The sequence below is a fragment of the Scylla paramamosain genome, chromosome 44 (genome assembly GCF_035594125.1).
Source record: "Scylla paramamosain isolate STU-SP2022 chromosome 44, ASM3559412v1, whole genome shotgun sequence".
NCBI classification, from domain to species: Eukaryota; Metazoa; Arthropoda; class Malacostraca; order Decapoda; family Portunidae; genus Scylla; species Scylla paramamosain.
The window spans coordinates 9,217,103-9,234,772 of NC_087194.1; the positions used below are offsets into that span (position 1 = coordinate 9,217,103).

The 17,670-nt window shown below is 38.9% G+C and overlaps 1 protein-coding gene across 1 annotated transcript in view; it reads right to left on the minus strand.

Annotated features, from left to right (window-relative positions):
* The window catches only part of LOC135093967 (glutamate receptor ionotropic, kainate 5-like), a 73,192-nt gene that overhangs the window by 36,965 nt on the left and 18,557 nt on the right, over positions 1 to 17,670 (minus strand). Inside the window, exons 3-6 of the mRNA XM_063993648.1 lie at positions 16,018 to 16,108; positions 11,655 to 11,813; positions 7,618 to 7,700; positions 4,323 to 4,447 (exon numbers count right to left, since the gene is read on the minus strand). Coding sequence (XP_063849718.1) covers positions 4,323 to 4,447; positions 7,618 to 7,700; positions 11,655 to 11,813; positions 16,018 to 16,108 — 458 coding nt within the window. The remainder of the gene's footprint in view (positions 1 to 4,322; positions 4,448 to 7,617; positions 7,701 to 11,654; positions 11,814 to 16,017; positions 16,109 to 17,670) is intronic.

Sequence of the window (17,670 nt, forward strand, 5' to 3'; positions counted from 1 at the left end):
TAGCTTAATATGTTGTTATCTTGACACTAAATCTTTCGTGTTCATTCCAGGCATAAACAGAAAGAACAATCATCATGTTAAGTATCCAGACGTACCCTCAGCTATCAAATTAGTCCCTCATGGGCCAGGAATCCCAATTCCAACTCTACCAGAAAACAATATGGATATGCTACTTGATGATGATAACGACATTGAGGAAAAAAAATAAAAAATAGAACTGACGCATCTAATACATACTTATCGACAGCTGCAAAAGAGCCTATACCCCTCAGTCAGGCCGAGTTGAATGATTTAACAAGACATTTGGACTTCTCTAAAGAATCATCAAAACTTCTAGGATCGCGGCTTCATGAACACGGTGTCTTAGAACCAGGAACAACATTTGCCTGGTACCATAGCCATGATGAGAAATTTCGAGAGTTCTTCAGTTCTGACAAGGAAACATCATTGATGTATTGCAACAATATTAGCGAACTCATTGAAGCTATAGGTATATCATACATTCCGTCAGAATGGCGCCTCTTCACTGACTCATCAAACAGAAGCTTGAAAACAGTCTTGTTGCATCTGTTCCAGTGGGGTATTCAGTGCAGATGGCTGAGAACTAAAACAATATAGAGTATCTGTTAACGGCTCTGAAGTATCAACACCACAACTGGAAGACCTGTGGAGACTTGAAGGTAAATCAACGTACCAAACAACAGTTGCTTTCAAAATTCTACATTTGTTGACAGTTCTTCAAAAGGTAATTAAGTCTGCTGACATACATTGCTAAGAACTGTTACTGTTTTTGAAGAATAAAACTATCCAGTTAAACGTATGATTAATCTGTTTTCTTTCACAGGTTGTATCCATGGTACTTGGCCTACAAGGTGGCTACACTAAGAAGTTTCAGTGTTTCCTCTGTCTGTGGAATAGTTGAGCAGACAAGCAACACTACATCCAACGTGACTGGCCTGCAAGAAATGAACTTGCTCCTGGTTCTCATATTGTTGTTGCCCATGCCCTAGTGAATCCCCAGAACACTCTTCTTCCACCACTGCACATCAAGCTCGGACTGTTCAAAAACTTTGTAAAGGTACTAGACAAAAAAAATAACCAGGCTTTAAATTTTCTAAAAGAGAAATTTCCAGATGTCATTGAGGCAAAGGTGAATGCAAGTATTTTTGATGGCCCTCAGATCAGAGAGCTTTTCAAAGACCCCAAATCTGATTGCAGCATGAATGTAAATGAGAAAAAAAGCCTGGCATGGCTTTAAATCTATTGCCTCCGATTTTCTTGGTAACTACAGAAGTCCAGAATATGAACGAGTTGTGACCTACAAAGTTCTTGGTGCAAATTCAAAATCAAAATGCACTTCCTCAGCTCCCACCTCGAATATTTTCCGCAAAAGTGTGGTAATGTGAATGAGGAACAAGGAGAATTCCATCAAGATATCCGTGTAATGGAGGAGCGGTACCAGGGTCGCTGGGATATCATTATGCTCGCTGACTACTGTTTGTGTCTGAAACGAGATGCCCCAACCACCAAACACCGAAGAAAATCTCTGCGACAGCCTTTTATGCATGTGTGGCTGTTAAGTCAAATACGTAGTAGACACATTTGGGAACAATGTATTGTGGATAAATTTATTTTAAATGGCTTCGTTCTTCCTCATATATCTTTCTCCTCCTTGGTGTAGCTGTCTATATAGCTCTTTGATTATCTATGTCTCTTTTGTTGAAACCTTTGTTTAGTAGCACTTGTGTAGAGCGCTCTATTTCTTGATGGACTTGCTTCCACGTGCTACAATGAGCCCTTCTTATACACGCTGCGATGGTAGAATCCTTGTATCTTTGGGCCACTCGCTGTTCCCTTTCAGGCACGTGGCCAAGGCGCCAAGGTTTGTCGGTTTTACGTAAACGTCGGTCTTGAAGATTTCTTAGTCATGTCTTATTAGGATGTCCGGGAATGGTATTGCTCCGTTGATGTTGTGCTCGATGAAATTTAGCCCCAACGTCTGTTGCATGTAGCATCTTAGCTGTTCTATTTCTCCTTTTTTCGCGTTTTTTTTTTCTTTTTCTTTTTTTTTATGAAGATGTCGTCCATGCATTGGCAGGAGATCTCTGGTTTCTTGATTTTTTTTTTAAACTGTCTCTTCCACAAACCCCATAAAGTAGTTTGCTATTATGATATGACTTCGATCGGAGGACCCATAACAACACCATCAATTTGTCTATAACTTTTTTTTTTTTTTTTCCGCTGGGGTAAGTGAAGGGTGCCTCTTGGGTGCAGTATTCGAGGAGGTCACGGAGCGTTTTTTTTTTTCCAGAGATGTCTAGGGCAGTCGTGCTGTGTCGTGGTGTACACGATCAGCTATGTAGCTGATGGGACGTTTGTGAAGAGAAATACAAAACAAACATCAGGCCGTATTGACAAAGATTCTCAGCCTTCTGCTTACTTTGTGCTTACCTTTAAATCGTGCTCAAGGCTGGACTAAACATAAAACTTCAGTCCAATAGCAATGCAGTAAGAGAACAGTGACATGACAAAACAGTAGAATATTATACTTCTTCATTTCGCTTTAATATTGCAATAATTTTTTTCTTTTTTTTCCCGCGATTAACAACAACAAAACAATAAGGTATCACACTTCTTCCTTTCGCATTAATATTGCATTTTTTTTCTTTTCGGCGGTTAACAGCAGCAACAACAACAACAAAAATAATCATATATTTTTTTATTATTATTTATTCTTTTTCTAAGCCAATTAGATCCTGCGCAAGGCGAGAGTATTTTGTCTCATTGTTTACGACCTTCAGCCCGCGGGGCCGCGCCGCTCCCACTCAGCAGCTCATCCTTTCATGTACTTTTTCTTTTGTATGGAGATGATGACCTTTAAGGCCAGAAGGGCCAACACAGCAAACCCTGCCGGGCAGACTAGACTTTCCTTCCTCGCTTAGTCGCTCTGTGAAGAAAAAAAAAAAAGAAAAAAAAAACTAGCATGAGGGGCTTCACTGACAGCAGCACAAAAAAAAAAAAAAAAAAGAACACCCCTGCCGATTTACTCTAATATATAATAGTTCAGAGTGACTTACGGAGACTAATTCTTGAGGTGCCAGGGTCGGCTCCTTGACGGTCGGCCATCTTCACTTGCTTAGCCTTAAATACAAGGATGAACATGCTCCAAACCAGGCCTAACTTTAAGGCGCGGTAAGAACAAGATTAATTACGATTTGGGAAGTTAAGCATGACACCAGGCGTGACATTTACGTTCAGCCATATCCCTCTACTTAAACTATATTTATTAATATAGTTATATTAATTGTCTCCTCGCAATATATATATATATACTCGTATATATATATATATATATATATATATATATATATATATATATATATATATATATATATATATATATATATATATATATATATATATATATATATATATATATATATATATATATATATATATATATATATATATATATATATATATATATATATATATATATATATATATATATATATATATATATATATATATATATATATATATATATATATATATATATATATATATATATATATATATATATATATATATATATATATATATATATATATATATATATATATATATATATATATATATATATATAATTAGATTAATTAAATTAAAAGAAAAAAATAAATCCGTGTTTTTTTTTCTTCGGGCTGTTATTCTTTTTTTCTTTTTTCCAAGAATTTAATTTCTTTTAAACTTGAGTCATCTCAGTGGAAAACAACAATTATCAGAAATCAACTATGCAGACTTCCTGGCACCGCCAATGCTTCGGATCGGATAACCAACCTCCCGATGAATTTTGTTGATGTATCTTATATTTCGCGTTATTTTTGCGTAAATGTCGATGATTTGGAAAGTTGACCAAAGAAAGCGGCAGTTCATGGATGGAGATTGAAAGTTTGCCACGTTGCCTCATACCTAAATAACTTACAGCTCGCAATTTTGTTTACATAGAAATGCAGAGATAAGGTTTCCTATGAACTGCAGAAATAATATTTCCTATGAAAAGAAAGATACGTATAAATAATGTTTAAGACACTTTAATGTAATGTGAAGAGTCTGGAACACACATGGATAATTCTAGAGTTATATAACTTATTTTAGTATTTTAAGGGAAACTCAAATAATCCGGTAATTATCTAATCAATTACCTGTAAATATAGGCCAGATTGTTCCTACCTCTATATGCATGTGTAGCCATACCCTATGAGATAAGATTTAAAAGAAAAAAAGAAAAATTTAGATTTAGTTATAGATAAGATTAAGCTTACTTTGGGCAAGCAATGCACACCAGATCCAGAGAGCAGACCTCCTAAGTGTAACCAGGCAGCTTTCACTTGCCATTGAAATATCCGTGGTTTGTTCTATGGAATCATCCTCCAAAGTTGCACTGTTCCTGAGAGAGAAAAGTTCCATTCTTATATACTATATTATCACAACAATCCAAGCTTGATGTTAACATTTATGTGCACAGCTACCTAACTTACTCTCATGACCACCCTCCTGTATCTTCTGAATTTTCTACAATCTGGCTACGATTGCAGACTTACTCTCAAACAAAACTGATCTGTGTTACATATGACTATTCAACTTCTCTTTCTGAAAAAAAAAGAAAAAAAAATGACAGTTTAGCTTCTACGGTGGAGCACATCTTGCCCTTCCGCTATTTCCATTCTTGGAAACTTTAATGGTTACCACTCTTCACCGAAAAACCTAGTTAACTAGTCTTCCAACTTTACTGTCATCCACGACTTTGGGCAACTGGTGCAACATCCTATTCGTATTTCTTACCGAACTGGAGATACACATTACATTCTTTTTTCTAACCTCTATTCATTCTGCTTATGGTGTCACTTTGTGTTCGGCTCCTCCGATCACAACCTCATGTACTTGTACTGTTGCTTCAGTTCCTCCTTAGGATGCCCGAAAGAGGTGCCTATGGCGCTTTGTTTCTGCTAATTGAGGGGAGCTGAGGAGGTGTTATTCTGATTTTCCTTTGAATGACTACTGCTTCCGTTTCAGAGATGTGTGTGTGCTTTACGTCTAACATATGTGACAATGTAGTGCATGGAGGTGTACATTCTTTCTATCCTCCTAAACTTTCCAAACCTTAAGTTAACTCTGCCTTTTCTCGTGCTATATATGATAGAGAGGTAGCTCACGGAATTTCAGTCTTCCAATAACTGAATCACATGCGTTTTATGTGTTTACTCAAAATCATACCAAGACTATTTTCCAACTAGCCCAAATCTCATTCATCAACAGAAAATTTCAAACATTTTCTCAATCTAATTCCCGTCGAGACTTGTGCTTCTAGTCGAACACCAATTTTTTTTCATCCTCCCCTGTTCTATTTCAATTTGATAGCACCACTTCCCTCTCATCTCTAAAGCTCAACTGAAACCTTTGCTAAAAACTGTTTACCATGCTGTCGCTGGCTTTAACCATCGAAAGGTTTATGGACTTGATGAGGTTCTTCCTATTGTTCTTCGAAACTGTGCTTGCATACTTGCACCTTGCCTAGTCAAGCTCTACCAAGTATGTTTGTTAACATCTTCCTTTCCTTCTTCCTGGGAGTTTTTCTACGTCCAGCCTGTTTCTAAAAAATAAATATTTACGGTTCTAATGCCTCAACTACAGTCCTTTTGCTTCAATTTCTGACTCGAATATATCGTCAGCAGGAAAAAAGTGGGTAACAGGATGGAACACTGTCAATAGACTTAGAAGAACAGGAACCATCTACCACAGCAGCGATTCAACGATCACGAAAGGAAACTTGATATGGAATGACAGAGAGAAGAGTATGAGCTGTAGGATGGCAGTTTCAAAATTAAAGCTTTGTGCCAGAAAGTTTCACCAAAATCTCTAAAAGTGGATGACCAAGGCTCATTTAGGAAAACCAGAAGATCACCAGCGGAGCTGACGGAACCCAAACTGGCAATCAGATATAAGGCTGTGATGTGATAGATGTTTAAGAATCCTCCTATTCAAAATAAATTTAAAAACATTAGAAGGGCAGGAAGTCAAAGCAATATGAGGGAAGTTTGGGTGATTAGATTGGTCACCTTTTTAGGAAAAGGCTGGATGTAGGCAAACCTTCACCTAGAAGAAAAGGTTGATAGACAGAGTTGGTAGAATTTGACTAATATATATATATATATATATATATATATATATATATATATATATATATATATATATATATATATATATATATATATATATATATATATATATATATATATATATATATATATATATATATATATATGAAGGACACTGGCCAAGGGCAACAAAAAAAACAATAAAAAAAATGCCCAGAGAAATGCAAGTCCCATAAAAGGGTCAAGGCAGTAGTAAAAAAAATAATGAATAACTGTCTTGAAACCTCCCTCTTGAAGGATTTCAAGTCATAGGAAGGTGGAAATACAGAAGCAGGCAGGGAGTTCCAGAGTTTACCAGAGAAAGAGATGAATGATTGAGAATACTGGTTAACTCTTGCGTTAGAGAGGTGGACAGAATAGGGGTGAGAGAAAGAAGAAAGTCTTGTGCAGCGAGGCCGCGGGAGGAGGGGAGGCATGCAGTTAGCGAGATCAGAAGAGCAGTTAGCATGAAAATAGTGGTAGAAGACAGCTAGAGATGCAACATTGCGGCGATGAGAGAGAGGCTGAAGATAGTCAGTTAGATGAGAGAAGTAGATGAGACGAAAGGCTTTTGATTCCACCCTGTCTAGAAGAGCAGTATGAGTGAAACCCCCTCAGACATGTGAAGCATACTCCATACATGGATGGATAAGGCCCTTGTACAGAGTTAGCAGCTGGGGGGTTGAGAAAAACTGGCGGAGACCTCTCAGAACACCTAACTTCATAGAAGCTGTTTTAGCTAGAGATGAGATGTGAAGTTTCCAGTTCAGATTATAAGTAAAGGACAGACCGAGGATGTTCAGTGTAGAAGAGGGGGACAGTTGAGTGTCATTGAAGAAGAGGGGATAGTTGTGTCGAATTGATAGAAGGAGGAATTGAGTTTTTGAGGCATTGAACAATACCAAGTTTACTCTGCCCCAATCAGAAATTTTAGAAAGATCAGAAGTCAAGCGTTCTGTGGCTTCCCTGCGTGAAATGTTTACCTCCTGAAAGGTTGGACGTCTATTTGTATATATATATATATATATATATATATATATATATATATATATATATATATATATATATATATATATATATATATATATATATATATATATATACATATATATATATACTTGCCATCACCACCAGACTTTTGTATGAGAAAAAAAATATATATATATATCTTGCATTAGTTTTATCCATTTGGCTGTAAGGACATTTAACTATAATTGCCCGGTCTTGGAGATAATGTCAAACAAAAACAAAAAAAAATACCGGAATATATCTATTACGTGAGTGAACCCTGCAAAAAAAAACACGTCTTCTGTGAAGTAAGTGGCTTTCCTATAAATAAGTCTTCTTATATATCGTCATTTCTCATTAAAATGTGTTACACCTGTTACAGGGAGAATGACTTTTCAAAATTAATCACACGGACTTGTACAGGTAAAGGTAGCTGAGCTGCACAGCGATGATAGTTGCCAGCACCAGGACTGAAGTAGCGAGCACCAACAGCCACACCTGAGGAAAATTACTTGTCTTAGCTCCTCACTTCCCCTCTTTCTCTCTCTCTCTCTCTCTCTCTCTCTCTCTCTCTCTCTCTCTCTCTCTCTCTCTCTCTCTCTCTCTCTCTCTCTCTCTCTCTACACACACACACAAACACACACACACACACACACACACACACACACACACACACACACACACACACACACACACACACACACACACACACACACACACACACACACACACAGACCACACAACACAATACACCACACCACCTCACACGCCACACTGTACCACACGCCACACAACACACAACACACCACAACACACCACACACACCACACCACACACCACAACACAACACAACACGACACAACACACAACAACGCAACACAACACACACACACACACACACACACACACACACACACACACACACACACACACACACACACACACACACACACACATCACACAAAACACACACACATCAAACAAAATACACATCACACCCACACACAAACACAAATCACACAACACACGCAACACACAACACACGCAACACACAACACACAACACACAACACACACATCCCACACAACCCACACCTCACCACAGCACACCACACACCACACACCACCACATAACACACACGCCACACATTCACACATAACACACACACACACACACACACACACACACACACACACACACACACACACACACACACACTCAACGCACACACACACACACACACACACACACACACACACACACACACACACACACACACACACACATCACACAAAACAGACACACATCAAACAAAATACACACACACACACACACACACACACACACACACACACACACACACACACACACACACACACACACACACACACACACATACACACACACACACATACACACACACACACACACACACACACACACACACACACACACACACACACACGCAAACAACATACATCACATACACACACACACACACACACACACACACACACACACACACACACACACACAAACACACACAGACAGACACACACACACACACACACACACACACACACACACACACACACACACACACACACACACACACACACACACACACACACACACACAACACACACAACACACTCAACGTCTTAGAACCCACAAGGGGGAATAATATTCTAGATTTAATGCTTACTAACAGGGAGGAAACAGTCACGCAGGACAGCTAGGTAACAGTGACTATAGGGAAATTTAAAATGGGAAGAGAATTTTAGTAGCAAAAACACTAGTAAAATACTTGAATTTAGGAGAGCAGATTTTGAGGAATTAAAAAGGTACCTCCAAGGAGTTGACTGGCAACGGATGCAGGGTGAGGTCATGTCCGGGACGGAGTTGAGAGAGATAAGGCAAGATGAGAGAGGTGAGGTGAGGTGTGAGGGTGTAGGACAAGAGGAGGGAAGATGTGTCCGGAAGGGGCAAAGGAGAGAGGGAGAAGATAGGTGTGAGTATGTTGGAATGTCAGGTCATGCTGAAATGAGAGAGGTGAGGTCGAGTCAAGTAGATGAGGGAGTGGAGAGGATGGTAGGAACCGAGATGAGGGGATTAGGTGAACTAAATGAAGATGAATTGTATAAATATTTCGTAGATAAAGTTCATAGAGGTCAGTTAGCAAATATCCCGTATAGGGCAATAAGATCATAGAAAAAAATTACCCTAAATGGATGACTACTAGGTTAAAGCATTATATAGGGTGTAAGAGAAGTATATATAAGAGATTAAGGGCAGGTGAAGAAGTTTTAAGGTCACAATATAATGAATTAGTTAGAACAGTCAGGAAGTTAACAAGGAAAGCTAAGGGCAATTATGAATTAAAGGTAGCCAGCCAGGCGAAGACGGACCCCAAGGGATTTTATCAGGTATAAAGGACGAAGAATAAGGATACTATAGGTCCATTAAAGGCAGCAGATGGGGAGCTGGTTAGTTCTAGAAAGGAGATCAGTAAAATTCTGAGTGAATATTTTTTAATTGTCTTCACCGAGGAAAACATGCATGATATACCAGATAGTGAACAGATGTTTAGAGCAGATGGGAATGAGAAGCTGACAGATATTTCCATAACCAAGGAGATAGTGGAAGAGGAGATAAATGGCCTAAAAAAGTTCAAGACACCAGAACCAAATGAAATATATCCCAGAATACTTAAGGAATGCAAAGAAGTTATTAGTGAGCCTTTAGGAAATCACTTGAGTCTTTAGTAAGTCTTTAGGAAATCACTTGAGTCAGGTGAGGTACCAGTAATGTGGAGGCAGGCTAATGTAGTACCCATCTTTAAGAAAGGAGATAAAACTTTAGCGTCTAACTATAGATCTGTCAGCTTAACTTCAGTTGTAGGTAAAATATTAGAGTCAATAATGGCGAGGAACATTAGAGAACATTTAGACAAACATAACTTGATAAATCAGTCACAGCATGGCTTCACGAAGGGGAAGTCTTGCCTGACAAATTTGTTAAGTTTTTACATTAAAGTGTACGAGGCAGTAGATAGTGGTGATAGTTACGATATCTTATATCTGGACTTTAGTAAAGCATTTGATAAGGTACCCCATCAAAGGCTCCTGAGAAAGGTTAGGGCACACGGGATAGATGGGAAGGTGTTAGGCTAGATAGGGTCATGACTTACCGACAGGCGACAGAAAGTTGTAATAAACGGATCGAAATCCGAGTGAGGTATTGTAATTAGTGGGGTGCCACAGGGATCAATATTAGGGCCATTGTTATTTCTAATATATATCAATGACTTGGATAGTGGAACTAGTAGTGATGTTAGTAAATTTGCGGATGACAGAAAGATAGGTAGATTAATTAGGTCAGAATCGGATGCCATCGCCTTGCAGATAGATTTAGATAGGATGAATGAATGGACGGACAAATGACAAATGATATTTAATATCAATAAATGCAAAGTACTTAGCGTAGGTAGAGGAAACCCACACAGTAGGTACACATTAAACAACCAAACTCTGGTAGGTACAGAGTACGAGAAAGATTTAGGAGTTATAGTTAGCTCTGAACTCCGTCTAGGAAAACAATGCATAGAGGACAGAAACAAGGCAAATAGGGTACTAGGATTAATTTTTAGGAGTGTTAAAAGTAGAAGGCCGGAAGTAATATTAAAGGTATATTTGGCGCTGGTCAGATCTCATCTAGACTACGCTGTGCAGTTCTGGTCCCCACATTGCAGGAAGGATATAGGTCTATTAGAATCAGTACAGAGGAGAATGATTAAAAGGATACAGGAGAAGAGGAATATTCCTTACGAGGCGAGACTGAAGTTGTTAAATTTACATTCTATAGAGAGACATAGGTTAAGAGGGAACCTGATAGAAGTCTTTAAGTGGTATAAGGGTTATAACAAGGTGGATGTAAGCAAAAATCTTAGGATCAGCAACCAGGGTAAAACAAGAAATAACCGGCTTGAAAAATTTAGGTTTAGGAAGGAGATAGGAAAAAATAGAGTGGTTGATGAGTGGAACGGACTCAGTAATTATGTAGTTAGTGCTAGGAGATTAGAGAGCTTTTAGAAAAGATTAGACAGGTTTATGGATGGGGATGATAGATGGAAATGGGTAGGTATATTTCATACAAGGACTGCCACGTGTAAGCCTGGTCGCTTCTTGCAGCTTCCCTTATTTCTTATGTTCTTATGTTCTTATGTTGACACACACACACACACACACACACACACACACACACACACACACACACACACACACACACGTGTATGCGCGCACGCGCACGCGTGTACGCGCGCATACACCACACAACACACACGCATATACACTCACAGAGAGAGAGAGAGAGAGAGAGAGAGAGAGAGAGAGAGAGAGAGAGAGAGAGAGAGAGAGAGAGAGAGAGAACGCCAAACAATCTGTGTTATCTTACCGAAAATGTGTAAGGTCGGATGAATCCTACTATGTTGGGGACGACACCTGGCCGGACGTAGGCGGCGGTCATCTCATCCAGGTAGATGTGTTCACTGAAGTCTACAACCCAGTACCTTTCTGGCGACAGTGCGAACAATGTCCCGGCGAAATCTACATTCTGAAAATTATACTGAGTTAACATTAATTACTACATAGTATGCACTGCAAGTGAGAAGGACGAACAATGAGGCACATGCGTGCCACTATCACCGCTTGCCTTAAATCGTGTTCGCTTTGTACAGTCTCTGGGGCATTACTCTAGGGCACACGAAGTTAGGGATACTAATTCGAAAAAAAAAAAATAAGTTTGGAAATGATCGTGATATGATTATCGAACGCCGGAATGGGATATGGAGTCACGAAGGAGGCCGCGAAAAAATAAATAAATAAATAATGATAATAATAATAATAATAATTATAAATAAATAGATAATTGATCTCAAATAATCCATCTTTCTGGACAAAAGCGAGACAGTTGAACAAATTCTTGATTGTCTGTACAGTCGTCCGTGCTGCCTTTCTAAGGCAAATATTTGAGTGTTGTGATGGCGGACTTCTTCTAATGAAGGATGTTCGTAATGACTCGGAAATATCGGCTAACACATTGTTGGGATGTTGACGGAATGCTGACTATTGAGCAACACACAGCAATTTCTAGGAATGTTTAAGGGCAAAATATCCTTCTGAAAAAAAATCTCGGTAAATTCGGCCACAACTGGCAAGGCTTCCACCAAGACAAACGGGAGGACCGTAAGAAGGCCATCGAAAAGCGCCTTGGCATCTGTTGGTCATTTATTTACAGTCTTGTGGACGGTTTGCGACTATCTGTATGACTGTCAAGGCCGTCTGCGACGGTTGGTTAATTGGCGAAAAGAGTCGTGGTTGTCGTGGACATGACGTCCGTTCGAAGAATGAACGGTGACACTTATTTTGACACTAGATACAACTGCTGATGTGCTGACAATTACTATGAGGAATTTTTCAGACAAGAGACGATCGATCGTTTGCAATTAAAGCAGTCAATATCAAAACAGGAAAATAAAACATCCTCTCATTTTTGGAGCGTGAAAGTTGATTTGTCAAATCCAAAAGTTGTGGGGCATTGTGGTCCAGAGTTCACGGTGTGAACAAGTTTTTATGGATGAAATAGGAAGAGACAAAATCCTGTTCAGCGAGGCCGCGGGAGGAGGAAGAGCATGCAATTAGCAAGGCCAAAAGGTAAATTAGGATGAGAATAACGATATAAGATAGTAAGAAATGTAACGGGGCAGAAGAAAATCCTGCACAAAATTAGCAGCTGGCGGAAGTAAAAAAAAAAAAAATGTCATAACACCTACTAGGTATGGGCGAGAGACGAAATGTGAAGTTTCCATTTAAAATTTTAGTAAAAAACAGACAGAGGATATTCCTTGCAAAAGGGAGGTACAGTTGAGTTTCGCAAAAGAAGAGGGAATAGTTATCTAGTAGGCTGAATGGAGTCGATAGCGGAAGAATAGTGTTTTGGGCTACTGAACATCACTCAACTTACTCAACCCCAACAAGAAATTTTTGAAGGTTTAAACGTCAGGCGTTCTGTGATATCTCTGCATATATTGTTCAATTCCTAAAGAGATGAATATCTCGAAAAGGACGTAGAAAAGTGGTGGATTGTACATAAGCGTACCTATTTAACTATTTAGATTTGTAAAGAATAATAAAATGACTCGCCTTTCTTCAACTTGTGTATATAAATTGTATAAACTAATAATTTAGTACACTTAAGCCATAACACCTGCAGTGTGCTTACCCATAAACTAAAAACTAAAACAAATAATTGACCGCTCGACCACTAACGTTGCTGCTCCTGAAGTTCTACCTCTGGTACTCATTACCTGCTAGATTACCTTTGGAAGTTCCTCCTGTCGTCACCCTGCCTTCTGGTGACTCAACAGGTATATGCTATCTGTGTCGGTGAAAACAACGACTGGTGCAGGTAATATATATATATATATATATATATATATATATATATATATATATATATATATATATATATATATATATATATATATATATATATATATATATATATATATATATATATATATAATCATCACTCAGCTGTTTTGAAGGCCGCTCGGACTCGCTCCCCCTCCTCCTTTGCTTCGATGGTACCATGTAGCATTTTACAGGAGTACTTTTAATCATCGAAATAATGTTGTCGTGTAATGCTTATCGATAAATTACATGGTTTTTAATACCATTTATCTTTTTATAAGATATTGTAATATTCCATAGATTGCAAAAAAATAAGATTAAACCATTCGAAATTTGACCAAATGGCACCTCCGAGGCTGTGACAGTGCAACCGTCTGTCCGTCACCTCATAGCTACACGCAGGACACACCCGCGAGTCCCATACATTTTCTACTTCTCTGACTGTTAAACAAACCCTAAAAATGCATGTGTATTGAACATTTACTACTTAGAATTACACGTTCTTTCACTCCCCTCAGTATTTGCAGAAACTATGAATAGATAGATAGATAGAGTCTGGCACAAAGCTTTGATTTCAAAGCTACTCTCCTATGGCTTCTGTCTTTCTCTCTGTAACTCCATCTCAAATTTCGTTTCTGATCGTTGCATTGCTAATGTGGTAGACGGTCATTGTTCTTCTAAATCTTTTAACAATGATCTTCCTCAGGGTACTGTACTGCCACCCACTCTCTTCCTAGTAATCATTAATGATCTTCTAAATCGAAACTCTTGTCTTATCCACTCTTATACTGATGATACCATTCTGCACTTTTCTATATCTTTTCATAGACGTCCAACCCTCCAAGAAGTAAATAGTTCACGCAGGAAAGCCACAGAATCCCTGACTTATGAACTTTCAAAAATTTCTGATTGAGGCAGAGCAAAATTAGAATATTCCAATGCTTCAAAAACTCAATTTCTCCATCTTTCAACTCGACACAATCTTCCAGACAACTATCTCCCTTTTATACACTGAACATTCACATTTCATCTCTTCACATTTCAACTTATATGAACTTAACCGTTCTGAGTCGTCTCCGCCTGTTTTTCTTATCCTTTTCGCATCTCTGTTCACCTCTCTAATGCAAGAGTTAACCAGTATTCTCAAATCATTCATTCCTTTCTGTGGTAAACTCTAGAATTCCCAGCCTGCTTCTGTATTTCTTCCTTACAGTGACTTGAGTTCTTTCAAGAGGGAGGCTTCAGGACACTTATCTTGTGATTTTTCACTACCGCTTTTGATTCTGTTCGGGGCCGGTTCCTCAGTGGTCCTTTTTTTTTTTTTTGTTATAGTTTTATTACCCTTGGCCACCCCCTCCTACATAAAAGGTGGTGTGGATCACCACGTTCGCTACGAGAAATCATAGCAGCGTCTCCTCGCCAGTCTCTTCACTTTTCTCCTGAAGATGGTCCAGACAGGACCGAAAGACATTTCGAGAACGGAATGGACTTTGGCTCACTTTTACAAAGCCTTCACCCTGACAAACGCATCCTTGTGCGGAAAATACAAAAGATCTTCAATAAAAAAAATAATGCTCGAGTTTCTGTAGACTTCAACAGTATATATATATATATATATATATATATATATATATATATATATATATATATATATATATATATATATATATATATATATATATATATATATATATTTAATAAATTATATAAACTTGGAGAGAGAGAGAGAGAGAGAGAGAGAGAGAGAGAGAGAGAGAGAGAGAATCTGTTCACACGAGGCGTTTCCACTCGCGCGGTTGTCATCTCAATGAATGAATGAGATGAATGAGGATGAATGAGGTCATTCATCTCGTGATCGAGTGACTACTGTCTCCGCTCTTCACGTGAAGTGCATGCAGAAGATTGGCGATCTTGCTTGTCTCGCCAACAAATAATGAGAAAAGTCATCATGAAATTGCTGTGTTTGTCGCATCGTGTGTTCGGCTCCATACAAATACATATACCTCGAATCGCTCAGAAATCACGCGAGCACAAAGGATATCTCGACTCTCGCGTTTGTTCAAGCGAGAAACGACTACATATGTGGGAACGTTCCCCCACACACTCCCATTGACTCCCATTCGCGCTACTAAAAACGCACGATTGAAATCACCTCTTGAGTCATATATATATATATATATATATATATATATATATATATATATATATATATATATATATATATATATATATATATATATATATATATATATATATATATATATATTCTGATAGTATAGTATAAATTTAAAAAATGCTCCATGTAAACCAAACGAAACACTTGAGCTATGAGAAACGCTGTGTACTTGTTGGTGCAGTTGGCCAAGTATTCCCGTCCAGGAACCATTCGGCAGACGGTGACCATAAGTTCGCAGTTCAGATCTTGTGAATCTGAAACTGAAGGATAACAAAGCATTAATAATCTAATAATATATAAACTTCCGAAAGTTGTATCATCATCATCAACAGTACCAGTTCTATAAACATCTTTAATCTATGGTTTCCCAACAAGTAGGATCAGACATGACATGAAAATGATTTAAAAGTTCCTGAGTGAAGGGTAACTAACATTCTACATTGTGGACCGAACTCATCTGTGCGTGTGTGTGTGTGTCTGTGTGTGTGTGTGTGTGTGTGTGTGTGTGTGTGTGTGTGTGTGTGTGTGTGTGTGTGTGAGGAACAGATTGAGCAGAACCCTTATCTTCATTATTGCGCGACGTTTCGCCATATGCACATAGAATTTTTAAGCTTGTAGAGAGAGAGAGAGAGAGAGAGAGAGAGAGAGAGAGAGAGAGAGAGAGAGAGAGAGAGAGAGAGAGAGAGAGAGAGAGATACAAGGAAGAGAAGTACTCCAGGCCTTATGATCCATATAAGGGAGTACTGAAAGAGACTGAAACAAGTTAGAAACACATGTCCAGGGGAGATCGATTCTACAACCTAGGCAGCACCTTGTCGAGTCGGGTCTTGAACTGCTCTACAGTCACTATTGACGACATCTGAGGGAAGCGCATTCCAACGATTGCAGATTTTGTGGGAAAAAGAAGTTCCCACAAAAATCTCTGTTGTAACGCTTCAGTTCAAGTTTGTAGCCATTGTTACGAGTACGCCCCTCACTCAGCTGGAACAAGCACCTGTATTCCACGTTGTCGAAACCTCGAAATATCTTAAATACCTCCAAGAGCTGACCACGAAGCCTTCTGGTCTCCAGTGAGAAGAGGTTCAACTCCTTCAGGCGATCTGTATAACACATGTGTCTAAGCTCAGTAATCAGTTTGGTGGCCCTGGCCTGTACTCTCTCCAGTCTTGTGATGTCTTTACGGTAAGAAGGACTCCAAAACTGAACTGCATACTCCAAATGTAGACGGACGGAGTTGTACATTCATGATACTATTTCTTTGCTCCGATATCCAAACTGTCTCTTTATGTAGCCTAAAAGTTTCTGAGCCTTCTTCGCTACAGCTATATACTGCTTCGAGAACTTGAGGTCATTGGTAATAACTACACCCAATTCTTTCTCCGAGTCAGTGCTCTCCAGAGCCTTTCCCTTAAGAAAGTAGTCAGCTTGGGGGTTGCGGTACCCACTGTGCACTCAGTGACCCACTCACCCACTGACCACTCTCCCAGCTTTTAGAGATCAAACTGAAGTTGTTCTACTTTCTCCGGAGTCGAAACGTCTGATCCTAGCTTCGTGTCATCGGCGAACTTAGAGATTCTGGAGACAATTCCTTCATCTATGTCATTAAAGTATATGATGAATAGCAGTGGACCAAGAACAGATCCCTGAGGATCTCCGCTCGTAACCAGAGCCCACCCAGAAGCCTGAGAGTTAGTCACCACCCTCTGTCTTCTCTCCCTTAACCAGTTTTCTATCCAATGACTTATTTCACCCTGAATACCTAACGCACAGACTTTCAGCATTAATCGCTTGAAGGGTACCTTATCAAAGGCCTTCTGAAAAT